Source organism: Lissotriton helveticus, chromosome 1_1, assembly GCF_964261635.1.
Source record: "Lissotriton helveticus chromosome 1_1, aLisHel1.1, whole genome shotgun sequence".
NCBI classification, from domain to species: Eukaryota; Metazoa; Chordata; class Amphibia; order Caudata; family Salamandridae; genus Lissotriton; species Lissotriton helveticus.
Genome location: NC_136057.1, coordinates 1623345284 through 1623370615, shown reverse-complemented (window position 1 = coordinate 1623370615; position 25332 = coordinate 1623345284). Strand labels below are relative to the sequence as shown.

Sequence of the window (25332 nt, the reverse complement as noted above, 5' to 3'; positions counted from 1 at the left end):
ATGAGGCAGGACAAATAGAATGATAGCAATGAAACTGCTGTAACTTTCAAGGAAGTGACATCATCTTTTGGCAATGTTCCATGAAACATCGCAAGGAATGTAGAACATTCTGGCTTAGTGTATTTTTCCACCAACTAATCTCACACACACACAAATACACATGCTCTCTCTCCCCTCATTTTGGGATTTAAACAAAGAAATAGTTTGGCCTGTTTTTTTGCAGTTTTATGTAAAGCAAATTCGACCCGAAGGTATTCGAGCGCTTCACACAAGCACCAGTTACATGACACAAGGACACATCCTTTTGTTTGAGGCTCGGGCAGTTTAGTGATTTGCCCACAATCAGATGATGATGAGCCGACGCCGAAACTCGAACAGGGTCTCCCAGTTCCAAATTCGGTAGATCTGGCCTTTAACCAATGCTCACATCCTTGCCCCTTGTTCCCTTAATTGTCACAGAACTGTTTGTACGACTTTAAATAGTTTCACTCTCGATTTGCTTTTTATTTGTGTATTTGGAAACGAGATTTGCTCATAGGCTACTCCGGATAATGTGGCTTTTTCTAAGAATGTATTTTCATCTTTCTACAGAACTATCAATTGAGGAATTTGAGCGTGTGAAAGAGTGTAATTAACTCTGCCACACACACACATAACCAAACACACACACACAACCACAAACACACAACCCCACACACACAACCCCCCCACACACAAACCCGCACACACAACCCCCCCACACACAAACCCGCATGCGCACACACACACCCACACACAACGTCCCCATACACACAACCCCCCCACACACAACCCCCCACACACACACAACCCCAGACACACACAATCCCACACAACTCCACTCACACACACAACCCCCCCCCACACACACAACCCCACACACACACAACTCCACACACAACCCCCCCCACACACACCCCCACACACACAACCCCACCAAACACACAAACCCCCACATGCACAACCCCACACACACACAACCACACACACAGACACAACCCCACACACAACCCCCCCACACACAACCCCATACACAACCCCCCCACACACACAACACCCCCACACACACAAACCCCCCAAACACAACCCCACACACAAACCCCCCCACACACACAACCCCAGACACACACACAACCCCACACAACTCTACACACACACACACACAACCCCACACACAACCCCACACACAACCCCCCACACACACAACGCCCCACACACACACCCCCACACACACAACACCACACACACACACCCCCCACACATACAACCACACACATACAACCACACACACAAACCACACACACAAACCACACACACAAACCACACACACACAACCACAAGCACACACACAAGCAAGCACACAACCACACTCAACCACACAACCACACACACAACCCCACAACCACACACAAAACCCCACAACCACACACACAACCCCAAACACTACACACACACAACCCCAAACACACCACACACACAACCACACACAACCACAACCACACACACATCTATCTATCTATCTATCTATCTATCTATCTATCTATCTATCGCCCTCACTCTATCTATCGCCCTCACTCTATCTTATCTATCCATCTACCTATCTATCTATCGCCCTCACCCTATCTATCGTCCTCACTCTATCTGTCTATCTATCTGTCTATCTATCTATCTCCCTCATTTTATCTTTCTATCTGTCTATCTATCTGTCTATCTATCTATCTATCTATCTATCTATCTATCTATCTATCTATCTATCTCTCTATCTCTCTATCTACCGCCCTCACTCTATCTGTCTATCGCCCTCACTCTATCTAACTATTGCACTCACTCTATCTATCTATCTATCTGTCTATCGCCCTCTATCTATCTATCTATCTATCTATCTATCTATCTATCTATCTATCGCCCTCACTCTATCTAGCTAGCTATCACCCTCACTCTATCTATCTATCTATCCATCTATCTATCTATCTATCACCCTCACTCTATCTATCGCCCTCGCTCTATCTATCTATCGATTTATCTATCGCTATCTATCTATCTATCGCCCTCACTCTATCTATCGCCCTCACTCTCTATCTATGTATCTATAGCCCTCACTATCTATCTATCGCCCTTACTCTATCTATCTATCTATCGCCCTCACTCTAGCTATCTATTGCCCTCACTCTATCTATCGCTCTTACTCTATCTCACTAGCTATCTATCTATCGCCTCACTATATCTATCTATCGCCCTCACTCTATTTATCTATCTATCTATCGCCCTCACTCTATCTATCGCCCTCACTCTATCGCCCTCACTCACTCTATCTGTCTATCTATCGCACTCACTCTATCTATCGCCATCACTCTATCTATCGATCGCCCTCACTCTATTTATCTGTATATCTATCTATCGCCCTCACTCTATCTATCGCATCACCACAGAATCACTCAGCACCACCACAGCATCACTCAGGGGCACCACAACATCACTATGCGTTACCTCAGCATCACTCGTTGCCACCACAACATCACTCAGCGCCACCGCAGCATCAATCTGTGCAACCATTCAACAACAACTAGTTCAAATATGTTCTCTCAATGTTTCAAGCTTTATTACAAATGTCACAAAAAGATGTTAATATTTCACTTCTGTTCTTGGATTTTCGTCACAATAAAATACACTGAACATAATCTTCACAAAAGTTATTTACAAAAGTTTAAGCTATTGCCATTATATATTACAATAACTTTTATTTAAGAATAAAATAAAATAAAAGCCATTGTTATTTGTAATATCATTACATCTAAGTCACGTAAATACAACACATATTGCATTACAAATGCTATAGGTGTCACATTTGCGAAAGTTAAAACTATTGGCATTGTACATGACAAAGCTATTAATTTTGCTATTTTCAAAACCAACACATAAATAAAAAATGTGTCATTTACAATACCAATAGCTCAAACTTTACTAATGCGAGACCTATTGCATTGCAAATGCTTGTTTTAAGAAAGAAGTTAAAGCTATCCTCATGGCTAAATACACTTGAACTACTACTCTTGATCTTTTAAGACTTTGCGTCGAGTTATATTATTTGCTTGATCCCTTTGCACATGTATTTTACCTGTATTTTTGTATTTTACTTGTATTTTTGACCTAACCGATTACTCATGCTCCCTCCTATTTGTACTACTGCATTGACCTACCTTACCTTACCTTACCCCCGCCGAGTTTTATTATTTGTTTGGATCCCTTTGCACATGTTTTACTTGTATTATTGACCTAATCAAGTGTTCATGCTCCCTCTTATTTGTACTACTGCATTGACCTACCTTACCTTCCTACGATGCTCCCTCGTGTACCCTCCCTTCCACCCATTTATGCCTTGTAAAGCGCTCTGTTATCTGCAAAGATCTTGTTCGCGCTATATAAAACTTCCAAAATAAATAATTCGATCATCCTGACAAACTGATGGAAACCTGTCCAAGAAATGCTATGGAGGCTCCAAAAAAAGTTAGGTCACTTATTTTCTAAAATCCCCACCCCCAAGTAGGGCAGGATTCTGGTTGTAAGGTTTTGTTTTGGCCAAAGTAGTGAATGATCACGATGGAATTTTCATTAAGAACAGAGAAGTACAGCAAACTCAAAGGGTGTTTTAAATTATTTGACAAAAACGGGTCTAACAGCTCTGAGTAAACAGGGTTAAATGTCAAATGTTTATTTGTTGTGCTTGTTCAAGTGGTAGGTCTGTTTCGAAGCATTCCCAGCTTCGGTAAATGAAAGATCCGAGACCAAGGGAAATTGAGCTAATTGCCAAGGGTCAGAAGTGGTCAAGCAGGGAAAGTGAACTTAAACCTGATGCAGCCAGCTTCCAGATGCACAGCATTGCTTCCAAATGACAAGTCTCAAGTAAACCTGGAGACCATCTAAGATGAACTGGCAAATTGGCAGACAAGAAGGCCCTTGCAGGTCGCGCCTATTATTCACAATGTGTGCTTTTGTGTTCCCGTTTGGATTTCGTTTGTGTTGTCCGGCTGCGGAACTTCTGGCTGCTGATCACAGGCTGCTCCGTGTGTGTTTATAGGTTGTGTCCTGGACGCAGCACTGTTCTGACTCGTACACATCTTGTGATCTTTGTAACTAACATCCTGTCATAGCTGATAGGGCTGCGGTCGCCGCTGCATTATTGGAGTCGTCCATCTCTCTGCATGTGCTTCAGATTTCCTCTGGGGGTGCAGTGTCGGCTCCTGCGCACTAGTGAGTATCTGTGTAGTAGCAGGCGGAGATGTGCACGGGACTCGAGGGGATAGGATGGGTAGGATGAGATGAGCTGCCTCCATTGAGGAAGATGAGCTGCCATAAGGTGGGGCTAAGAAACATGTCCACAGCGCCCCCGCTGTCTCAACAGACACTGTTCTATATGTCTAACTTATATCCTTCCGTCTATCATCTCTCTCTCTATCTTCTATTCTTCCGTCTATCTTCTATTCTTCCATCTACCTTCTATTCTTCCATCTACCTTCTATTCTTCCATCTACCTTCTATTCTTCCATCTACCTTCTATTCTTCCGTCTACCTTCTATTCTTCCGTCTACATTCTATTCTTCCGTCTACCTTCTATTCTTCCGTCTATCTTCTATTCTTCCGTCTACCTTCTATTCTTCCGTCTACCTTCTATTCTTCCGTCTACCTTCTATTCTACCGTCTACCTTCTATTCTTCCGTCTACCTTCTATTCTTCCGTCTATCTTCTATTCTTCCGTCTACCTTCTATTCTTCCGTCTACCTTCTATTCTTCCGTCTACCTTCTATTCTACCGTCTACCTTCTATTCTACCGTCTACCTTCTATTCTACCGTCTACCTTCTATTCTTCCACCTATCTTCTATTCTTCCGTCTACCTTCTATTCTTCTGTCTACCTTCTATTCTTCCGTCTACCTTCTATTCTTCCACCTATTCTTCCACCTATTCTTCTATTCTTCCGTCTACCTTCTATTCTTCCGTCTACCTTCTATTCTTCCGTCTATCTTCTGTCTACCTTCTATTCTACCGTCTACCTTCTATTCTTCCATCTATTCTTCTATTCTTCCATCTATCTTCTTTCAGCTTGTTTCATACCCAATGCATTTTTTTTGTCTTAGTAGCAAAGCAATTCTGTTGAAATAAACACATTGAACACCTAGCACTTTGTAGTGAGACCACATGTGGCACTCTAGCGGCATGACTGCAGTCTTGGTTCAGGTGAGTGTGTGGAACGTGGTGCATTGATATTGTCGAATAAAAACACACTGGCTGGGAACATCGCTCGTGTCATTCTTTTTACTGTTTCTCCAGAGCAGTTCTGCACTTACACGGAAGTGTTCTGGCTCGTACCCCGCGCAGTCGCGAGACATTTCTTTGCACTTGTCTAATGCACAGCTGTCTAGACTGTTGGGGGGGTGGGTGAATATTTTAACTAAGACTCTGCTATCTGAGGTACCCGAAACAATAGTTCACTAACAGCCCTGTCACGGTCACTAATGCGGCAAACATTACGGGGTGCTTAGGCAGGGTCGCGCTGCCAGCAAGACGACCCAGGTAGTATCGGCTGTTTGTAGGTTTCGCCTGGCCGTAGCACTGCGCAGCAGGGCTCGCCAGGCGAAATCTTATGATCCTACAGTGTGGGGCTTTGTCCCGCCTTCTCTTCCATTGGCTAGCTCCATAAATGGAGGCTAGCCATTGGAAGAGATCGGTTGTCAATCACTCTGTCCCCGTCAGGACGCGATTCGGGGGCGTTTCATGGTCTTTTTTTAAGTCCCACCCCTTGTTGCCGGGCGGCCCGGGACACCCCCTGACGTCCTTCCCCGGGCCGCGCTGTGATTGGCTGCCGGCCCGGGACACCCCCGTGACGTCATTGCCCGGGCCGCGCTGTGATTGGCTGCCGGCCCGGGACACCCCTGTGACATCATTGCCCGGGCCGCGCTGTCATTGTCTGCCGGCCCAGGACCTGACTTGGATTTTTTTTTTACTTGGGTTCCCTCTTCACTTTACCACATTTCCATATCTTTACCATTATCGTGACCTGTCTATCAGACATGGGTTGAGAGCGTGCCTGGCGTGGTTGGGTGGGGGTTGAGGGGTGGAGGGCAGAGCGGCTGATCTCCCAAATGTATGCCCTGTTTTAAAAATATATAATCTGATGTTCTTTGGGTAAAGAGATGACGGTGCCAGATTATGTGGTCCCACCAACCAACCACGATGCTTCTGGCAAGAATCTTCAGTCACTGCCAGCATCAAACCAGGTTCCCTGCGGCCAGGAAGGGGTTAAGTCGGTGCTCCTGCTACAATGAGCGGATAGCAGACGTCTGCCTTACTCTTTCAGTCCAAATCACCAAAGGTGGCAAAACACCCAAAAAGTTGGCACAAAAAACAGCCTTTTTTGCTATGGGAAAGGGAGCATCTCGCGTGCAAAATGTCATTTTGCCCAGAGCTCCAACAATCCTTATATGAAGTGTTTGCTACTTTGTGCCTCTGATCTTTAATGTTCACAATCACGAAAGCAAATCGAATGAGTTCATAGTCTGTAGGAGACTTGGGAAAATGCACACGGCGGGCTCTAAGATGTTTACCTCTGTCTGGAGGCGGGTTTCAGTGAATGATGCATGCCTATCCCTCACTCCATGACTGACCCCGAGGTGCACGTGAAAACGACGGGCAGGACACTTTTCATGAGCAGGTCCTCTCAGGGGCACGCTGCGGGTGTGACCTCGCAGCCGGTGACGTCAGGTTATAAATGTACTACTTGACGAAGACCAGCCCCCTTTAAAAGGACAGGAGAGCTGGGGCAGAGTCTGTCAGATGTCAGGCTGATGCTTCTGTAAGATGCTTCCTGGCGCACGAGTGTCTCTGCCCCAGCCCCTCCGGCCTGCCTGTATCCCCTGGTGTCCATCCTCTTTGTGATTGGTCGCCGCCGCCTGTCACTGGGAGCCCTGGGGGCAGGCGGGCTCTGGTGTGGGTCCAGCTTCGCCCCACCCCTCTCTCCCTCTTCCCCTCTCTGCCCCTCCCTGTCTCCCCCTCTTCCCCTGTCCTCCCCCCCCTACCCCCTCCTCCTCGGGCTGCCTCTGCCTTCTGTCTCACATGAGCCTGTGGAGTTCACTTCCCCTGCAAGACCCGCGGCTCTCGCGCTCCCGATGGCCGACTCCATCCTCAACCACTCGTGGCCCTCCTTCTCCAGGCTGTGGATGAAGAGATGGTCCTTCAAGCGAGGTAAGGCCCGTGGGGGGGTGGGGGGAGGTGCCGCTGGGGGGCGCCCGAGACCCCCGGTCACTGAAGGCAGGGTGTGCACTTGCCACGAAAGATCTCCTCAAGTGGTCCATGTCACGATAGGGATAGCTGTCACGAGAGGCGACGCTTAGTGAATGATGTCACGATAGAGCACATCCGATGATTGAGTCACAGCACGGCTTTTGTGATGTGCGATACCTCAGGCTGCATGATGTCACATTTGGTCTCAGCTGATTTACGTCATACAGTCTAGTCTGGTGAATAATGTCACAATTGGTCTCAGCTGATTTATGTCATACAGTCATGTCTGGTGAATGATGTCACAACTGGTCTCATTTGCTGAATCATGTAATCAAGTTCTTCTGGTGAATGATGTCACAGCAAGTCTCGCCTGGAGAATGATGTTGCGATAGAGCACATCTGATGGTAGTGTCACAGTACAGCTTTTATAATGAGTGATGTCTCGACAGGTCTAGGGTGCATTATGTCCTAATCAGTCTAATAAAGTGAATGAAGGCTGTGACAGTGGCTCTTATCGGGTTAACGATGCCACAAGTCTCACATAGTTGATAACATTGCAATAGGTCGCTTAGGATGAATGGTGTCACAATATGTCAAATAATGATGTCACAACTGAGCACATCTGGCGAATGTTGTCCCAATAGGTCTTACATGATGAAGGATGTGAGATGAGGCCACATGTGCTGAGTGATATCACAGCCAGCCTCATCGTTGAATGATGTCACAATAGGTCTCATCTGGGGAATGACGTCACAGTAGGGCTCACCTGATGGAACAGAGGCGCTCTCGTAATGACTGTCATGTGATATATGGAACAATGTCACGAGTCTCACCTTAGGAATGATGTCACATTGGTGCTGACGGAGAATGATGTCACATTGGGCCTCAGCTCTGGGAATTATTTGCTCGTGAGTGACGTCACAGTAGTGCTCTTTTAATGAATGAGGTGATAAGTCACATCTGTTGAGTGATGTCACAGTACAACTCAACTGGTGACTGATGTTAATGTAAAGCTCTTATAAGGAATGATGTCATAAGAGATCTCATATCGTGATTGATATCGCAATACGACACTAATGCAGAATGATTTCCCTTTAGGTCACTTATGGTTCAGGATATCACAATAGGTCAAATATGGTGAATTATGTCACAATAGGTCACTTATGGTTTACAATGCCAATAGCTCAAACTTTTGCAAAGGCGAAACTGTTGCATTGTAAATGCTTGTTTATTTATTTATTTTATGCGTTTTTATATAGCACAGACTTTACCTGAAGGTGGCAGAGCGCTTCACAATAGGAACAGTAATGATACATCAGAACAAATTACACAAAAGCAAACGTTAAGTTAGATGAGGCAAAAGTGACAATTGTGAGCAAACAAAATACAAGAGGTAGCAAACGGTACATTACAGGAGGACAAAGTGACAGGTGTGCAGGTTACAAAAGCATACAGAGTAGAAGTAGAGTTATAATACTGCAATAAATGGTAGACACTCAATCACAAGAACAAACGTTACTTAGGCAATGGTGGCACTTGTGCAAGTGTCTAAAGTAAATAAAATGTAAGAGGTAGCAACCAGTATGTTACAGGAGAAAAGTGATGTGTGCATGTTACAAAAGAGTACCAAACACGGGTAAAAGGATAATCCTGCAATAAATGGCTGACACTCAAACCACAAGAACACACTGGGAAGGCACTTCCATAGTCTTGGAGAATAGGATTTTCTATAATGGAAGTTCTTCCTTCAGATAATAGAGAGGGGGGGGGTTTACAGGGAAGTGGACATGTCCCTGCTCTCTACAAATCCGAGTCCGAAAGTGAACTGCCACATTTTACCCAGCTGGGACCCGGGTGTGCGCCTCTGTGCTTTGTGCCCTCTCCCAGAGCGCGGAGGTTCAGGCCCTCAATGCCCCCTTTGTGCACGTGGTGTCCGTCGCCCCCTCCCTCCCCCGTTCACTTCTAGTAAAGTCGCTGGGCCTCCGTGCGCGCGCCGAGCGGAGGCACACCTGGGCTGTGTTTAAAGGCCCTCTGTGGGCCCCGCCAGCAGCTGAGCGAGACTTGTAAAAACCCGAAACCGAGGAGGGAATAAACAAAGGCGGCCTGACGGCTGCAGGAGGTCCCGAAAGGTCGACAATAACATTGGAATTGGCTTTTGCACGCTTCGACATTTTTAGCACCGCAGTGTACGATGCAGAGGCTCCTGGCTGGGAGCTGAGCTGAGCTATGGCGTCACGTCCGCACCGCCCCAGCAGGAGCTCTATTCATGGCGTATGTCCCTGGCCCTCCAAGGATCTCCCCGTTCCCCTCGCGCACCGTGTCATCTGAACCTCTGCACGTCCTTTGCGGGTCTTTACTGAAGGTGAAATCCAAATCCGATGCCTTTTGTTTAGGAACCTCTCCTGTCCCTCAAGAGGGGGAAAACCCAGCCACGTCTTTGAGGTAAAATCTGTCATTGGAAGTCTCTGCGCTGCTCTGTACTTTAGCTTCTCCCCCTGCGGGATTGGGTGCAGTGCAAAGAAAGCAAGTATGGCTCCCTTGTTGGGTTTGTGTGAAACTTTACATTATAGACGTAATTCCCCAGTCGACAAAGCACTTACCATGTAATGGCTGATCTCCATCTGGGAAAGAGTTGTGCACTTGTTGGTCACGGTGACCTTTTGACCCACTCTGCATCCATCAATCACATCTTTTGCCATTTTAGCTCTCTGATTCTCCACATCAAACTGCACCTCTCCAGGCTTGTGCTGGGAGGCTAGCCTCCCTCCATCTGTAGTGCCCAGCACCATTCAGGTTGAATGCTGTGCTTAATAAATATCCTAAATTGATAGATCAGGCCTCTGCTAAGAAGCAGGAAATGGGGCAGTGGTTACCACTGCTTATTAATCCATAGAATGCCTGATCATGGTGAGCGGAAAAGGATACAACCACAACTGCAGGATTGAAGCATACAGGTTGCAGAAAGATGGTCTGATGAAAATATTGTTCTGATGGGGCTTGCAGTGCAGAATATTACCATAAACAGTCACTCTGGGACAAGGTTCACCCAAATCATAATGCATATTTAAAGACCTATTTACTCAGAGGCACGGACTAGAGGCAAATATTTTAGGGTGCTTTTGTTAATTTTCAACATTTAAATGCTGCCATTGCGTTTTCTTTCTCTAAGTGTTAATTGGGAAGCTCCGAGATCATAACTCATACTTTGATTGCCTTGAAGGCTTATTATAGACATTGGAGTTCTGTATTTAGACAGTCAGTCTCACATTTTGCTTTTTTAATTTAAGAATAAAAACAACAAACCCACCTTGGTTACCCTGTTTGAAATGTTTCTTTTTGAAGGCCAAAACGGGCACAATGAAGAATTAAATTGCAAGGCTAAAAACCTAGGCTTCTGTGATACATGGGTCAAAGTTTAATTTTTTAAAGGTAAATAAATGTAAGGCCCTGAGTGAAATCCTTATAATTGCAGTGCCAATGCCACTGATCACTTCATAAGCAAAATATACAAATGAGGGACTGAATGCTGAACAATGCAAACATTCACCCCCCAGTCACAAAGATCTGGATTTAATCCATTGTTCCTTTGTTCACCACCTCATCCCAGTTATGACCCAGTGTTGTATCTTGCCTACACATGCCTGCAGGCTCTTTGTTTACGTTCCTTTGGTCCCAGCATTCCATGAGAATGCTTCCTATGGAATGCTGTGGGCCAGAACAGTTAGTCTTGCAGTTACGACCTGTGTGGCTGGATTTTACTATGTCACAACTAATAAACCAGATTTACCTACAACTGCCTGGACCTGCTTTCTTACACTCAGCCAAATGCAAATCAGTCTTGACCCTGTTCCTCATGGGAACAATTCAGCCCAAACTACCAAGTCCGGTCCTCCCTGGACCGGAAACCAGCATCCTGGGACTGGTTTCGGGCTCACAGCCTTTTGCTTTCTGATGGCTTGGTGCAATCTTGGTATCATGCCCCCACAGGCATTTTTAGATTAAAAGGTTAAGGTGTTTTGCTGCAGGTTGTGTTATTATGAAGAAGCTGTGTGTTTTGAGAAGTGCTATTTGGAAGTACCAGCCTTGAGGAAAATTTGTCCTAGTATTTTTTAGCTCGAGCCTAGGCAGCACTTGTGCTGTCTTTTCGAGACCTGTGGTATATACTTTGTGGGCTTGCAGCCTGCCCATTGCTTTTCATTTGTTTCTTTCAGTGTCCTTTAAAAATCCATACTTTCAAGTGGTTATTCTTTAATATTTGTTTATCCCTTTCGGTTGTTCACTCTTACGGAGCAGCGCCCAGTACTTGTAGCCTTCTAATTGTCCCATTTTTGCAGCTGTAAAAGGGACTACTTTTTCCTTTGTCTAAGAGCACCGCACATGAATGTTCAATATTTTCAGTTGCTGAGCTCTGAAGTCAGGCAGCTGTCTGTTTCCCATTTTAGTGTAGAGTTAGGAGGAGGGAGAGAAGACTGAGATGGCCGGGTTCCATTTTCAACTTCTAAAATGAAAACATTCTGAGGTGGATTGGTTTCCAAAGTTTTTGTATTTACACAAGAGTAATGCCATTTAAAATTGTGCAGGCTGCCTCGCTGTATCAGCGAGAGTAGTAGAAGACACGGAAAAGGGACAAGTGCTTGCAACCAAGTCCATAGTGCTGAAAACGAACAACCTGTGACCTTTTTGTAGTTATGTTCATAGGTTCTGAGTTACAAGAAAAGGCACTTACATGCCCCGGCAAACTTTCTAAAGAGCAGGGTTAGGATACAGAGACCCATGCAGCCACCCTTCGCAGGTACTAAGCTTCTTCCCAAGTGAAATACCGCCTGGCAATTCAAATTTATATTTCAATGGGCGCAACTGTTTGTGCAACTCATCACCTGTGCTCATCTGAAGTACTTTGCATTTCACTTTTAATGATTAATGATATTTATTTTGAGTAAACATTCTTTCCATATAAAGGGGAAATATAGCTCCTTTAACGTGTTGGCCTAGTTAATTTTAGGAACGGCGACTGTCACGGACGCTGCACTCTGGAAGTCTGTCTTTTTCTCTCCTTCGCAGCAGTGGATGGGAGGAGTCTCTTTAAGGAAGCCTGACTATTGGTTTTACTGTAGTGTCTTGTGGTGATTGGTAATTTCTGGCGGCGCAGTCTCTTGCTTCAAGTAGGGAGGAAGCGGACAGTCATGCGTGGAGCCGAGCTAATAGTTATTGACTCTGACGCAAGAACACCAATAGCTAAGTTATATCTTCCTTAAGCACAGATGCACATGGGAACTCATTCAGTAAAAGATGCAATTTAATATCATTTGTAGCTTTCACTGCTACCTGTGCGCTGTGCTAAGAAGGTAATAAGCAAATGCAATGTGAAGTTGGCAGTTTAAAATCCTGCTGAGTTTTGTTTTTCTAGAGGAACAAGTGTATATTTTGTGGCTTTTCTTTTTTGAAGTTGAGGTACAATAGAAATACCAAGCCGAAGATCAAAGTGATCATATCCTACCCCTGTTCATTGCTCTCGACTTTATTTTGTGTTGCTGCTGCTTGGGATCCATGTTTGATGTACTGTAAATGCAGAGACGCCATTGTAAACCTAAGTAAATGTTAGGTTAATGTTGATTGTTTGGGGTTAAAGCTATATGACACACATTGCATGCAGGGCACTGCCCAGTGAAGGGTACTATATGCAAGTTCTTGTACACATTTCTGTATAAAATAATGATGGTTTCACAGACTTCCAAACACATAATCTTCCAATGAGAATACGTGTTTTAAGGACCTCACTTAAGCTTTTCCAGTGACTTGGGTTTAGTAACATGTATTTTGGAAGACCCAACAGTATATACACAGAAGAGGGAGGAGCTAAACTTGTTTCCTGCTGGCCATGTTCTCTTTATGCCGACTCACTGCGGCAGTAGAACCACAAGAGTTTGCTGCCTCCCTATGGCAAGCGTGATATCTGCTTTTTTCGGCACCAGCTCTGATTGGTTCAGTCGAATAGAACCATTACACATTCATGCCCTTTGATTAGAAGTTGTTAGCTGCTCTAGGAGGTGAAGTGCTTCCTGGAAGCGTGAATCAAATGTTGAGAGCGCGTTGCATAGATGCCAAGTTTTCAGCATGTGTATCAGTGACACTTCTGTTTTCACTGTGTCTGAGTAACATTTACTTCCATCATGTGTGGTGCTTTATCAAGAGCAACAAGCAGGAAAATGTATATGGGACATCACAGAAAATCTTTCACACATTGCATTACCCAGAATAGATGACCAAGTCCTTCTTGACATAGGACAGTTTTGTATATGTGTGTGTTTATTTTTAAATGTGTTGTTGTGGTCCTTCAAAATGAAGGCAGGCTCTCCCATTCTCTATGAACTTGGAGTCATTGATATTCCCAACATTCTTATTTCCGAACTCCACCTAAAACCCACTTTTTTGGAACACTTTCCGTGCTTTCAAGGACAAAATAGTAGGGCATCCACCCTGCAAATTGTATACATTTGCAATGAGCTTGCTGTGAACCACCAAGTCCCTGTGTAAAAAAAGCGTTATACAAACTTCTTCCCATAAGCATATATGTAAATATTATACAAGTACCAAAATGTAAATTCAGATTGCTGCCTATGCCCGAATAAAGTATTTAATTTTAAAAATGACAAACATCTGGGAATATGACTACATTATTTTTTTTTTTAGTTATTTTATTTTATTGCTTCTGTTAACCGCACAATAGAAAGCACAGCAGCGCACCCTACAAGGGTGATACAAGAAATAGCATACTTGGTAGAATCTACAGTCTCGAAGGTCACGAATCTGGGTGTACATACAAGTATCAGGCAAAGGATATGCCTACATTATTGCTCCGATTTATACTTTCCCGCATAGAACTCGGTCAGAACTACTGAAAAATATGACTAACCCCTCTGATTATACAAAATGCCTGTGTGCAACACTTGGATTCTAATTAAAACTTGCTGGAACTTTTTCAGGGAACTTATGTTGGAAAATATTTGGGTCCATTTTTGCAACTTCTCAGGGTAAATACACAACACCATTCACTATCACACTTTTACTTTTTTCTGCTGATGCTGAGCAATATTGGCAAAAAACAATGGCCAGATTAGTAGTCTGCGTTCATATCATCTATGCCGATGCTTGTTTTTCAGGTCAAGTAAACATAGCATTGAGTGTAAAAATTGAAGACTATTTGTAAGGGGAGGGTATGATTATGCTGACCAAGGCAACGTATATTTGCTGGTTTTTCAATCTGTCCTAGCAAATTTCTGTTAATATTATACTGCATGTCCTGGTTTTCAAAGATGGAAGTTTAAAGCAAGAAAAGTGACGAGTGATTGTGTGAAGCTGTGAGCAACACTCGTCAAGTAGTTGCATTTAATTTTCTAAATATTACACACATTCATTTATTCGTATTTTAGTGTCCAGTGGTTGTGTTTTCTGTGTTGTGCATTGCTGTCATTTATCATTCTCCACTCCATTGTTACTGCAAAATTGCTTTCACAATTCTTGGCCCTGGTCTTTGGTTTTCATAATCTGTTCACCCTAGTTACAGTCGACCTATTTAGGTTTCTCATAAAGGTGATAATAACAATGGTGCAGTGTGTTGGTATGGGTGAGGGTCCTTGAAATGTACTTCCTGCTTAAATTATGTATACAGTGCTTCTAATGTTTGGTGAAATGTTTGCATTGAACTGTTCATCGTGAGTTCATGAAGGTATTCTTCATTACAACATAGATCTGTTCAGTAGCAATCCACGCATGGCTTTAGCCAAATAATTCATTCACACTGTGTGGCATTAGCAGTTGGAGAGTCTGCATGTTTGGTGGAGTGCCTGTGGGTTGGTGGCTGAAGTTTTTTCACGTGTATCATGCTAGTCTAATACATTCCTCAGTTTCCCTTGTAAAGGCAAGCAAATAACTTACACCTTATTTTGCCATCTCCCCCACAGTGTCGGTGTCCTGATTGGGGCTCCAAAAGCCAACACCAGCCAACCACAAGTGGTGGAGGGTGGTGCTGTGTACTACTGCCCATGGAGTCGAAGCAGCAACAGCTGTACGCCCATCCCGTTCGACGCCGCAGGTAAGCAAATGTGCACCCTCGTTCTGGGTGTTCTGGTTGGGGGAAGGGAACAGCAGGCGGTGGGATGTGTACATTGCTTATGACAGTTGTAAAAACACTAAATAATCAATTACTACAAGGGCCAAAAGGTTTTCCTTTGAGCCAACCGCCTGAGGTGTCATATGCTGGTGTTACCATATATCAGGGCTGCCTAGTGTTGATTGCTCCTCCTACCTCTTCACCAAACAACTTACATTTCTTGCCTCACTCTTCCTCTTGCAGGCATCTTTCAACCTTGCTTTTCCTATTTGCTGTGAATTTCCTTCCTCTTCTTTATCTTTCATTTTCTCTTTTCCTCCTTTCTCTACCCTTCGCTCTATAAGTCTGATGAATATTAAGTCCAGATTCCCAAATGGGAGTGCCCACCACATAGCATCACATGCACAAATCCAGCACTGAAAATTTGGAGCAGCCTTCCACAAGTCACATGCTTGGGTATTTATTGCTGATGTTCTGATTATGCTCTGTGCCCATGCTCCATTGGGACAGGAGAGGGTGCCAATGGATGCCAACACCCAGATCCTAATGCACAGAGGGACTAGCTTGGAGCAGCCGCTGATGAAGTCCTGTCTACCTTATTTGGTGCCTGCAAGACCCGTCCCAGAGGAAAGAAGTTACCTGTTAAGGACCTGGGGCACGTTGTAAATTTTTTGTAGGTATAATTATTCAATGAAATGAGTAGGCTAGAATGGAAGGAGAGGTTTTGAAGGGACGTGGAGGGCCAGGCTGCAAACTGCTGCCAGTCTTACCACTTAATAAATAAAACACTTCCATGCAACTTTTTAATATTTTGTTTTTATTTACCCATCCATTTCCAATTAGTAAAATAAAATGAAATAGCGACTGCATCATGACCTGGGTCATGACACGTCCACGCCTACAAATTGAGGCTGTGTCGTCATGCCTGGCCTCTCCTTTTGTTCCTGCTGGACAGCTATGGCATTTTTTGCCAATGCTGTACAGCATGAGCAAAGGGCATTGGAAAGGCCAATACAGCTCTAAGTTCGTTGTCTTTATTTTCCAAAATATTTAGGTCGAAGTATACCAGACTGTGCAGCTGTCTGGGTATATAAGGACCTCTTGAGACATTCAGAAAGGTACCCTGGGAATGCTTTCTCCCCGTTGCTTACCATTGGCTTTGTGGTTTGTAACTCACATTAGCTGGCTTTCTATTTGCTTGTTTTATTTGTTTTAGGATGTCCATTGTGAGTCTCTCTCACAAGGAGTAAAGCCTTTCCACAGAACTTCTCCCTGTATTATACAACAAGTGCTCTTTCGGTAAACCGGCCTGTAAACCATCTCAACGTGTTACTTTTGCTGTGCATTCAAAGACTGAGGTCAAATGTCGGACTCTGTCTTTGTGGGGGCTTGGTGTTTACTTTCTTTTTCTCTAAGTTCAAAGTGAGAGGAATTGCGTGCCAATTTTGCTGGTGCTGGGGTTAGGAAAGGTTTTTTTTCTAACATAAAACATTTAAATGAAAAGCAAGTATTTCAAAATATATCTGAAATAGTAAGGGAAGAATGAAGCGCAGTTTTTTTTATTACTTCTGAAGTGTGTTGGAAACAAATACTTTAATGTGATCAAAACGATTCTATATACTAGGTGATTCCATTTCCACACATTAATATTTGTGTGCTCTTTAGTCTTATTAGTAAAAATTAATTGTTTCCAAATGCAAGTGATGAAAATAGGGTACCTTTTTCTTTTCAAATGAACATCATGATTGAAACAGTCCTGGTAGTCAATTCTCCCACAAGACACGCATTATGCGATGTGCTTAGGTCGAGAATGTGTTATAGCTGCACAAAGACAAACCGGGTATATTACAAAAACCCTTTTAATGAGGTCTTCGTGACAGCAGCATTATTACAAATAAAGGATTTGAAGCAATATAGGATCGTGGTAAACAATGCCTTGTCCCAATGTTGATATGCTGTTAGAATTCGACTTAGGAAACGTTCTTGTAATTTGTAGTGGATAGTATAAGAGGGAGACCCTAGGTAAGTGTCCTAAGACTGAGGCAAAAGCAGATAAGAAAATACTATGCTAAATACAGTCTCATTAAATGTAGTAGATAGCTAGAGTTAGGATATTACTCAAAGAGATTGAAATAAACATGATGGTGAAGCGGACTTAGTAAAAGTGTATGTCTGTGCAAATGTAATGTTCATTGCAATGGAGAATGTGTTATCTGTAATGCTGTGGTTACTTAGCAGTATTAGCATTACTCGGAGTCCTTTTCTCACTTTGATGAATTGCATAGTGAGGCCCCTTTGCCTCCATTCACAAACCCTTCCCAACTTATATATCTGCTCACCCCCCTCCTTACTGCCTGTTCCATAGCAAGCCCAAACACCACACAGTTGGACTGGTTGGAAAGGCTGGGATGAGGGCTTGATTGATCACTGCAAGAGAAGGATTCACAGTAATGCTATTATTGGTAAGTAATCCCAGCATTACCCTCTCGTCCCTCGCCGTGATGAATCGCATAGTGAGATATACCCAAGCCACAAAACTGACCAGGACAACTGCACAGAATATGCAAACACAAGTTTAATTCCTAGGCAAATAACTGGTTACAATACAAGAGCCAAAACTTTGGAACCCAACAAGTCTGGAACCTCCCGACCCTGTACCACCCGATAATGAGTCACAAAAGTAGAGGGCACTGCCCGACTGATCTCCTGCAAAGAAGCACCCTGGATTTCCGCAACAGAAGCAGACCTGCCCCTAGTAGACCTCTCCTGAATCCCCAGAGGAGACGACCAACCAAACTGCTTATATGCAAGTAGAATCACTGAACTGATCCACCTGCTCAAGGTCTGAGTTGGAGGTTATTCCCTTTCTGGGCGAGACCAAAGTTCACAAAAAAGCGGAGGAGAGCAAGAACTCTTCGCTTTTCCAGGTAGATCAGAACCGCCCTCTGCACATCAAGCACATGAGTGCCACCTCCTCAGGAGACTGAGGATCTGGGAAAAAATGCTGGAAGAATCACTTCCTGCTGATGATTAAATAAAGAATGACCCTTGGGCACAAAGCCAGGGCCCAACTTAAGAACAATCCTGTCCTCAAATACATGGTAGAAAGATGAGACAAGACAATAAGTCTTTCTCCCCCAGCTGATCAGAAGTTACAGCCACCTGAAAAAAAACCACCTTCAAGGTCAGCAGACGTAATCTCACAGATGTCAAAGATTCAAAGGAGGGATATTGAGAGCCCGCAAAACCAGCTGCAAACCCAAGATGGACACACCACCTGAGGGACCGGGTGGAGATTGACAAACCTCTTAAAGATCCTGTAGATCAGACCCTGAAAGCGTTAATCACTGTCCATTGCACCTTAGGAGTGGCTGGACTAAAACCCGTCTGAAAGCTGTCCAGGACAAATTCCAACATCTGAGCCAGAGAAACAGAAAACAGGACCACCTGCCTTAGATCACACCAAGCCTGAAATGTCTTTCAGTGCAGATCATAAGAAGACCTGGTGGACAATCTCCTAGATGCCTGCACAGAAGAGGCGATCAATGCCAAAAGACCGTGCAACAATGAGCCTCCCAGCTCGACCACCAAGCCGTCCATCTGAGCTTCGCCACAGAAGCAGCCGCAGAAGCAGCCACTCCAGACTCTCCTTCATCTCCATCAATAGAGGAAACCAGACAGACCGGGCCAATCTGAAGCCACCAGAACAACCTGAGACCTCTCCCTCCACACAAGAAACCTCTGGATCAAACAAAACTGAGGGAAAGCAAACAGACTCACAGACCAAGGACACATTAGGGCATCCATTCCCTGAAGCTGACTCTTCCCTTCTTCTGGGGAAAAACAGGGTAAGAAGTGCATTGCCAGAGCGGTTGAACCAGTCTACCCGGGGGTGACACCCACAACTTGCACACCTTGGCAAACTCTGGGGAGAAACACAAAAGTCTTGAGCGGACAGAATCTCACTGCTCACGTGATCGCCCTCTCAATTCAGAACTCCCTGATTAAAGATGGCCCTTAACAAACCCACAGTCCACTGAGCCCAAAGGAACATTCAATTTACAATTGCAGACAAAAACAGGGTCCTCATCGCCCCCTTCGATTGACATGGGTCTTGGGCTTGGTGTTGTCTGACTGGCTGATGACATCCCTGTTGTTCAGATGAAGGGAAAAGTGGAGTAGAACCAGACGAATAGCCTCCAACGTCCTCCAGTGGACAACCGGGAACTCTGGCACGCATGCCACAGGCCCTGGACTGTGAGATTCCCCGACCAGGCCCCCCTCCAATCCACTTGCATCTGTCATGATGATCACTGCATCTTGAGACAACTAGGAGATTCCCTTCAGGGTGTTATATAGAAGAAGCCACCGCCCCAGTTCCTCCCAGATCACAGGCTACTTAGGAGAAGACACAACAAACTGCGCATTGGGCACCAACTGCCTTAGAATAAACATCATGAGCATATAGAAGTGCCACTGAGCCCAGGGAACCAAGAACACAGTGGCTGCCAGATTGCCCTGCACCCTCATCCAAATTGAGACTGGCTGAACAGGTGCCGATAACCGATCCAACAGATGCGACTGGATCATCCGCATCCTTGAGTCTGGCAATGTTACAATGCCTAGATCCATCCAGAACCGGGCCCCAATGAAAATACGATCCTGAGTTGGATCCAGCTGCGACTTCCTCGCATTCATTAAGAAGCCATGAGATGACAGAAGATCCAATACTGTCTAGACATGCAAACAAGTCGGGGGAAGAGATGCCCCCTTGACCAGACAGTCATCTAGATATGAGAAGACTAAAATCTCCTGCAGATGAAGAACTGCCATCAAGGGAGCCAACACTTTGGTAAACCCTCACGGAGCCGACTTCAGGTCAAATGGCAGGTCTTGATATTGGAAGTGTTAAAACCCTGCAGCGAACCTCCAGAAACGTGAACAGGAGCGTGCAGGTACGCATCCTGCAGATCGATCGTAACAATGAAGTCCCCTGGAGACATCGGGAGAATGAGCTGTTGGAGAGACAGCATCCTGAATGGAATGGACGCCATCCATTTGTTGAAGTATTTCACGCCACTGCACTCTGCAACACTGCACTCTACTCAGTACCACTCCACTGTATTTTACCCCAGTCCACTGTATGCAACCCTAATCTACTCTGTATCATTGCTCTCTACACCACTTTGCTCTAAGCCATTACATTACACTCTACGCAAATACTCTCTACCCTGTAGCACTCTACGCCACTTCGCTCTAATCTGAAAAATCTACTGTCACTGCACTCTGCGCCACTCCACTCTAAACCGCTGCACTCTATGCCACTGTACTCTACTCCACACCACTCTACCCTGCTGCATGTTAAGTGCCGTTAAGGTACGATCTTATCATTGAATGACTCTTATGGTATAGAAGTCTTTTAATACCTGTTTTAGTATATTTAACAAGTGTTTCCCTCAATCCTATGATTTTTAATACTGTATGGTTTTCTTTTATTAGCTATGATTTTTATGGTTCAGTTGAGCCGAATAAAGTATTTTGATTGACTACGCCACTGCATTCCACAGCGCTGCATTGCATACCACTAAATTCTGTGCTGCTGCACTCTACTCTGCAACACTCTACGTCCATGCGCTCTACACCAGTCCTCTCTATTCTATGCCGTTTCACTGTACATGATTCCACTGTCACTCCAATACACAACACACTATGCCATTACACTCTTGACACTCCACGCCACTCTCCTCTACGCCACCAACTTTTAGCCATGCTGAATAGCAGCCACGCTGGTGAACAACATGGCTCAAAAGACAATAGCTCTTGCATAGGTGATACCAATTGGCTTTGCCAATGTTTGCTTCAACCTCCCTTCCCGCACAGCATGACTCGCTTTCCATATCTTCCATCAAATGCTCTGGGATATCTCCCAAGGCAAGGAAAGTAACATCAGTGGATGGTAAATTGGCCCAGACTTTCCTCCCCTCAATTAAAACCGGCTAATTAAAGGCTGAGCAATGAAAAGCTGTGTACAAGACGGGGGCATTCCATTGTGTGTTTTTCCTCTGTAACATTTTACTAATGAGTCCACTTAGCGTGTGCCAACAGACCGTTTGCAATTTTGCTCTTTTAAAAAAAAAAAATAATCCAGCGTGGAACAGGGGCTTTGGGAGTGCGTAGTAGGTGGTGGACAGAAAGGAAATTGTACAGCGTACTAAGCATATTCTGCGGAGAAGTAGTACACCGAAAGAATATTCTGTGATGGAGCACGCCATTTTATGGTTTTTGAGTGAACTGAAGTTCTCTGCAGGGCGAAGCCATCCCTTCATTCAATGATGTCGAAAAAAAACAGCAACATTTAAAGTGTGCACAGTTGACTGGTACCGGTTACTTACTGTGCTGTGACGTGTCCAATCTGCAGGATCAAGTGCCCTTTTAAAAAATAATATTAATTGTAAAGATTACTCACCTTTCGCTCCATGTGCAGCGAAGGTTCACGTAAACCGAGAGGGTGGGAAATTGCTGTAAAGGCAGCTGGGGACAGCACAGCCATTAAGGCACATGTAAACCCAGGGGCTGGAAGGATTGGATGAGATCAGTTGCAGTGATGGCTTTGGGCCTTTGGGGTGGAGGGGGCATGGCCTGATCAGTGAATGCGGTTTCGGGCGAAGTTGGCAATGGAAGTGAAAGCATGGGTATCTTTAATTCAAGAACTCTGGAGAAGATGGACCTGCAGGGGTGTACGCAGGTGTACATACAGATTGCTGTGGCAATGGAGGTGGCTTCGGTGGGCATGGAGGGCTGTGGCGGAAATTGTAATTTTTAGCCACTCTAGCTTGGGCTATTTGGTTCCACAGACTAGGGTATGGAAGATGAACGTTGAAGATGTAACGCATGCTTTAGTATGAGTGACTGCATTCTGCTCTTGCACAAGGAGCATATCGACACAGAAATAGTTTTGTTCAGTACCAGTAACTATGGCAGTGTGCTTTTTGAGACCAAAAACTATTTTTGCTTTTGCCAATGTTTGCTATAATGGCGAGGGCCCGGAAGCTCCCACACCAATTTGGTTTTACAAAAACCATGCCGAAACAATTCACACTGACAACTAAAAAGCTGACCACCAATTTCAGACCGGCTGGCTTTGCCAATGCTTGTTTATTTTTGTTTCCCATAATCTTATTGAAACTGGTACACTTTTTTTTCATTATTAATATTGTTGGGAAATACTACCATACATCAACATGTGCTACTAAATGATGCTGCAAAGAAATGGTACCTGAAAGTTTACAGTAGTTTAGCAAAATGTTTTTTTCTCCTGATTTCATTTTTTTTTCATGAACATTTTATTTTGAAAGCAAAGAATCCTCAATCTTGCTTTCAAGCTTCTGCAAATATTTGAGTCACATCCGAGAGCATTCTGGAAGCATTATACATAGCCTCATATTGCTAAGCTTTCTCCTGGCTGAAATTGCTTCTGCTTTAATACAAGTCTATGGATTGAATACATTATCCCGATTGTGTTTTTTTTCCCCTACAAAATCTTCCACTTTCCAGTTCTAAATGGTAGGCAAGTATGTGAAGAGAACAATGCTACCGTAAAGCAATCGCAGCTCTAAATTCTGTTCTGCTGTGTTCAGAAAATGTGTAAAAGAAACAATTGATGGACGGAATGCTGGACCATGCAAACATTCACCCCCAGTCACAAGGATCTGGGTTAAATCCATAATTCTTTTGCTCACCACATCACCCCAGTTTGGACCCAGCTATATGCAAATCCGCCTTGACCCTGTGCCCTTGTGGGAACAGTCGAGCCCGAACTGCCAAGGCAGGTCCTCTTTGGACTGGTGACAAGCATCCTGGGACCGGTTTCTGGGCATCACCCTTCATCAGCCAGGCAGCTTGAATCCAGTGGTGTGAGCATTGGACCCACGTCTGGGCATACCCTTTCTATTTAGGGCGACATATGCAAAAGAAACAATATGGGCATAAAGCCCCACTCACTTTCCGCCCAATATTTTAATTGGCTCCTGTCCCTGTTCTTTGTCAATGGTGACTTTTCATTTGTCAATAGGCTTAGTAGTCCCTCCTTCTATCTTCTTAAAACCTCCCACGAGGACACCCCCTATTACATGTGTTACTCCCTAGGTTTTAATTACAGCATCAAGGCACTATTTTCTTAAAAGGCTTCAGGCAGGACATACACTTGGTCCTAAGCTAGGCTGGCAGTGGTTTCTTCATTCACTAGAACATCTCATATTAATATGAGACGTTCTGTAAATTTCCATTTATCAGCTCCACACAGAGTACAACCTAATCCGAAATGAATGTAATAATTATTTTGTCACATTTCAAAGCTACTAATTGATATATGAACGTAGCTATTTTGAATGTACTCATGTACTGTCTTGTATGCAATCCATTATGGGTAGGGTGGATTTACCATAATTTCTGCAGGGTGCAGTACCATATGTGACCAAAAGAGGTCCCTTTTGGCCACATATGGTACTACACCCTGCAACATGGCAGGTAAAAAACATTGCCATTGATTATGCCAATAACTCCAACTTTGTAGACCTGCAATGGTGGTGCCTTGCTCTCTAAGGACTTCTAGAGGCAGCTTGCGATACTGCACCAAAACATGCAGTGCTGGTGCCTTGCTCACTAGGGACCTCTAAAAGCAGCTTGAGGTACTGCACTGAGACATGCAGTGCTGGTTCCTTGGTCACTAGTGACCTCTAGGAGCAGCTTGCGATACTGCACCTAGACATGCAGTGCTAGTGCATTGCTCACTAGGGACCTCTAGGAGCAGATTGCGATACTGACCTGAAACATACAATGCTGGTTTCTGGCTCACTATACAAGCATTTGCAATGCTCTAGGTCTCGCATTAATGAAAGTATGAGCTATTGGTGTTGCATTATTTTCAACGCCAATACCTCTAACTATTAGTAATGCGAGACCTATTTCATTGCAAATACTTGTTTTTTTCTGTGAAGTAGTCGGCAGACTTACTGTTCCATGGAATGTGAGAAGAATGCTAGCAGATCTCCCCTGGCTGTGCTCAGCCGGGTGCTGGCTCTGCAAGGAAGAGGTGTACTTAACGTACAAAAAATAGGACTCGGTGAAGAGCCCAGCTGTGCCAACCTATGACAAGAGTTCTCTGTCAAACAGTGTGGCCTAGTCATCTCAGCGTTTAGAGGGTACCGACGCAACACCAGTCGTCTGACCTCTTGAGTGCACAGACGAGTGATCATGCTCTGAAACATCATGTACACTGTACAAGGTTGCGTGACGATTTTGCTGGCCTTCGATTACAGTGACATGAAAAATTAATTCCCTTTCTGGCCAATAACCTACCCTCTTCATTGCTGAGGTACTTAAAGACCTCCAGAAAATGGCAAAATGTTGCTACTAGAAAAATATATAATTTCCATGTTTTAAAAAGTGCACAATTTAATTTGAAAGTGGAAAAAACAAGGGAAGTGGTAGAGCCATGTAAAGTTCTGCAAATTCGGTGCCAAAGCAAACCGGGCCAGACTTTCCATGATCAACGTGAGGGCCGGGCAACAAAACTGGACCGGTTTATAGTGCCCAAAATGGCTGGCCTGTGCAGTCAGCCATAGTTGCTCAGCATCCTTTCTGTTCAGTATATCTGTCCCTTGGTGGTTGTTGATTATTACCTTGAACCTCTGTAAAACTGGTGATTTTTTTTCCCCTGGAAAACTGAAGACTTTAGCAGACACAGAGCCTCACTCATTAGGTGTGAGTTTCGCACTTTGAGAACAAAAGTCTGGAGTTGTATGTCACTGCTGCGCTACTTTACATTCTCTCTGCCTTTTCCCTGCAATAACGTCTGTTCAGTTATTTCCTCCTGTCTCCTCATTCTCCCTTTAAACACAAAAGTCCACCACAAGAGTGTTTGTAATCAGT

General features: G+C 44.4%; 1 protein-coding gene across 1 annotated transcript in view; it reads left to right on the top strand.

The window, feature by feature from the left end:
* ITGA5 (integrin subunit alpha 5) overlaps nucleotides 1–25332 on the top strand; it is a 289891-nt gene that overhangs the window by 115739 nt on the left and 148820 nt on the right. The window contains exon 2 of the mRNA XM_078688465.1: nucleotides 15254–15384. Within this exon, the coding sequence (XP_078544591.1) occupies nucleotides 15254–15384 (131 nt within the window). The remainder of the gene's footprint in view (nucleotides 1–15253; nucleotides 15385–25332) is intronic.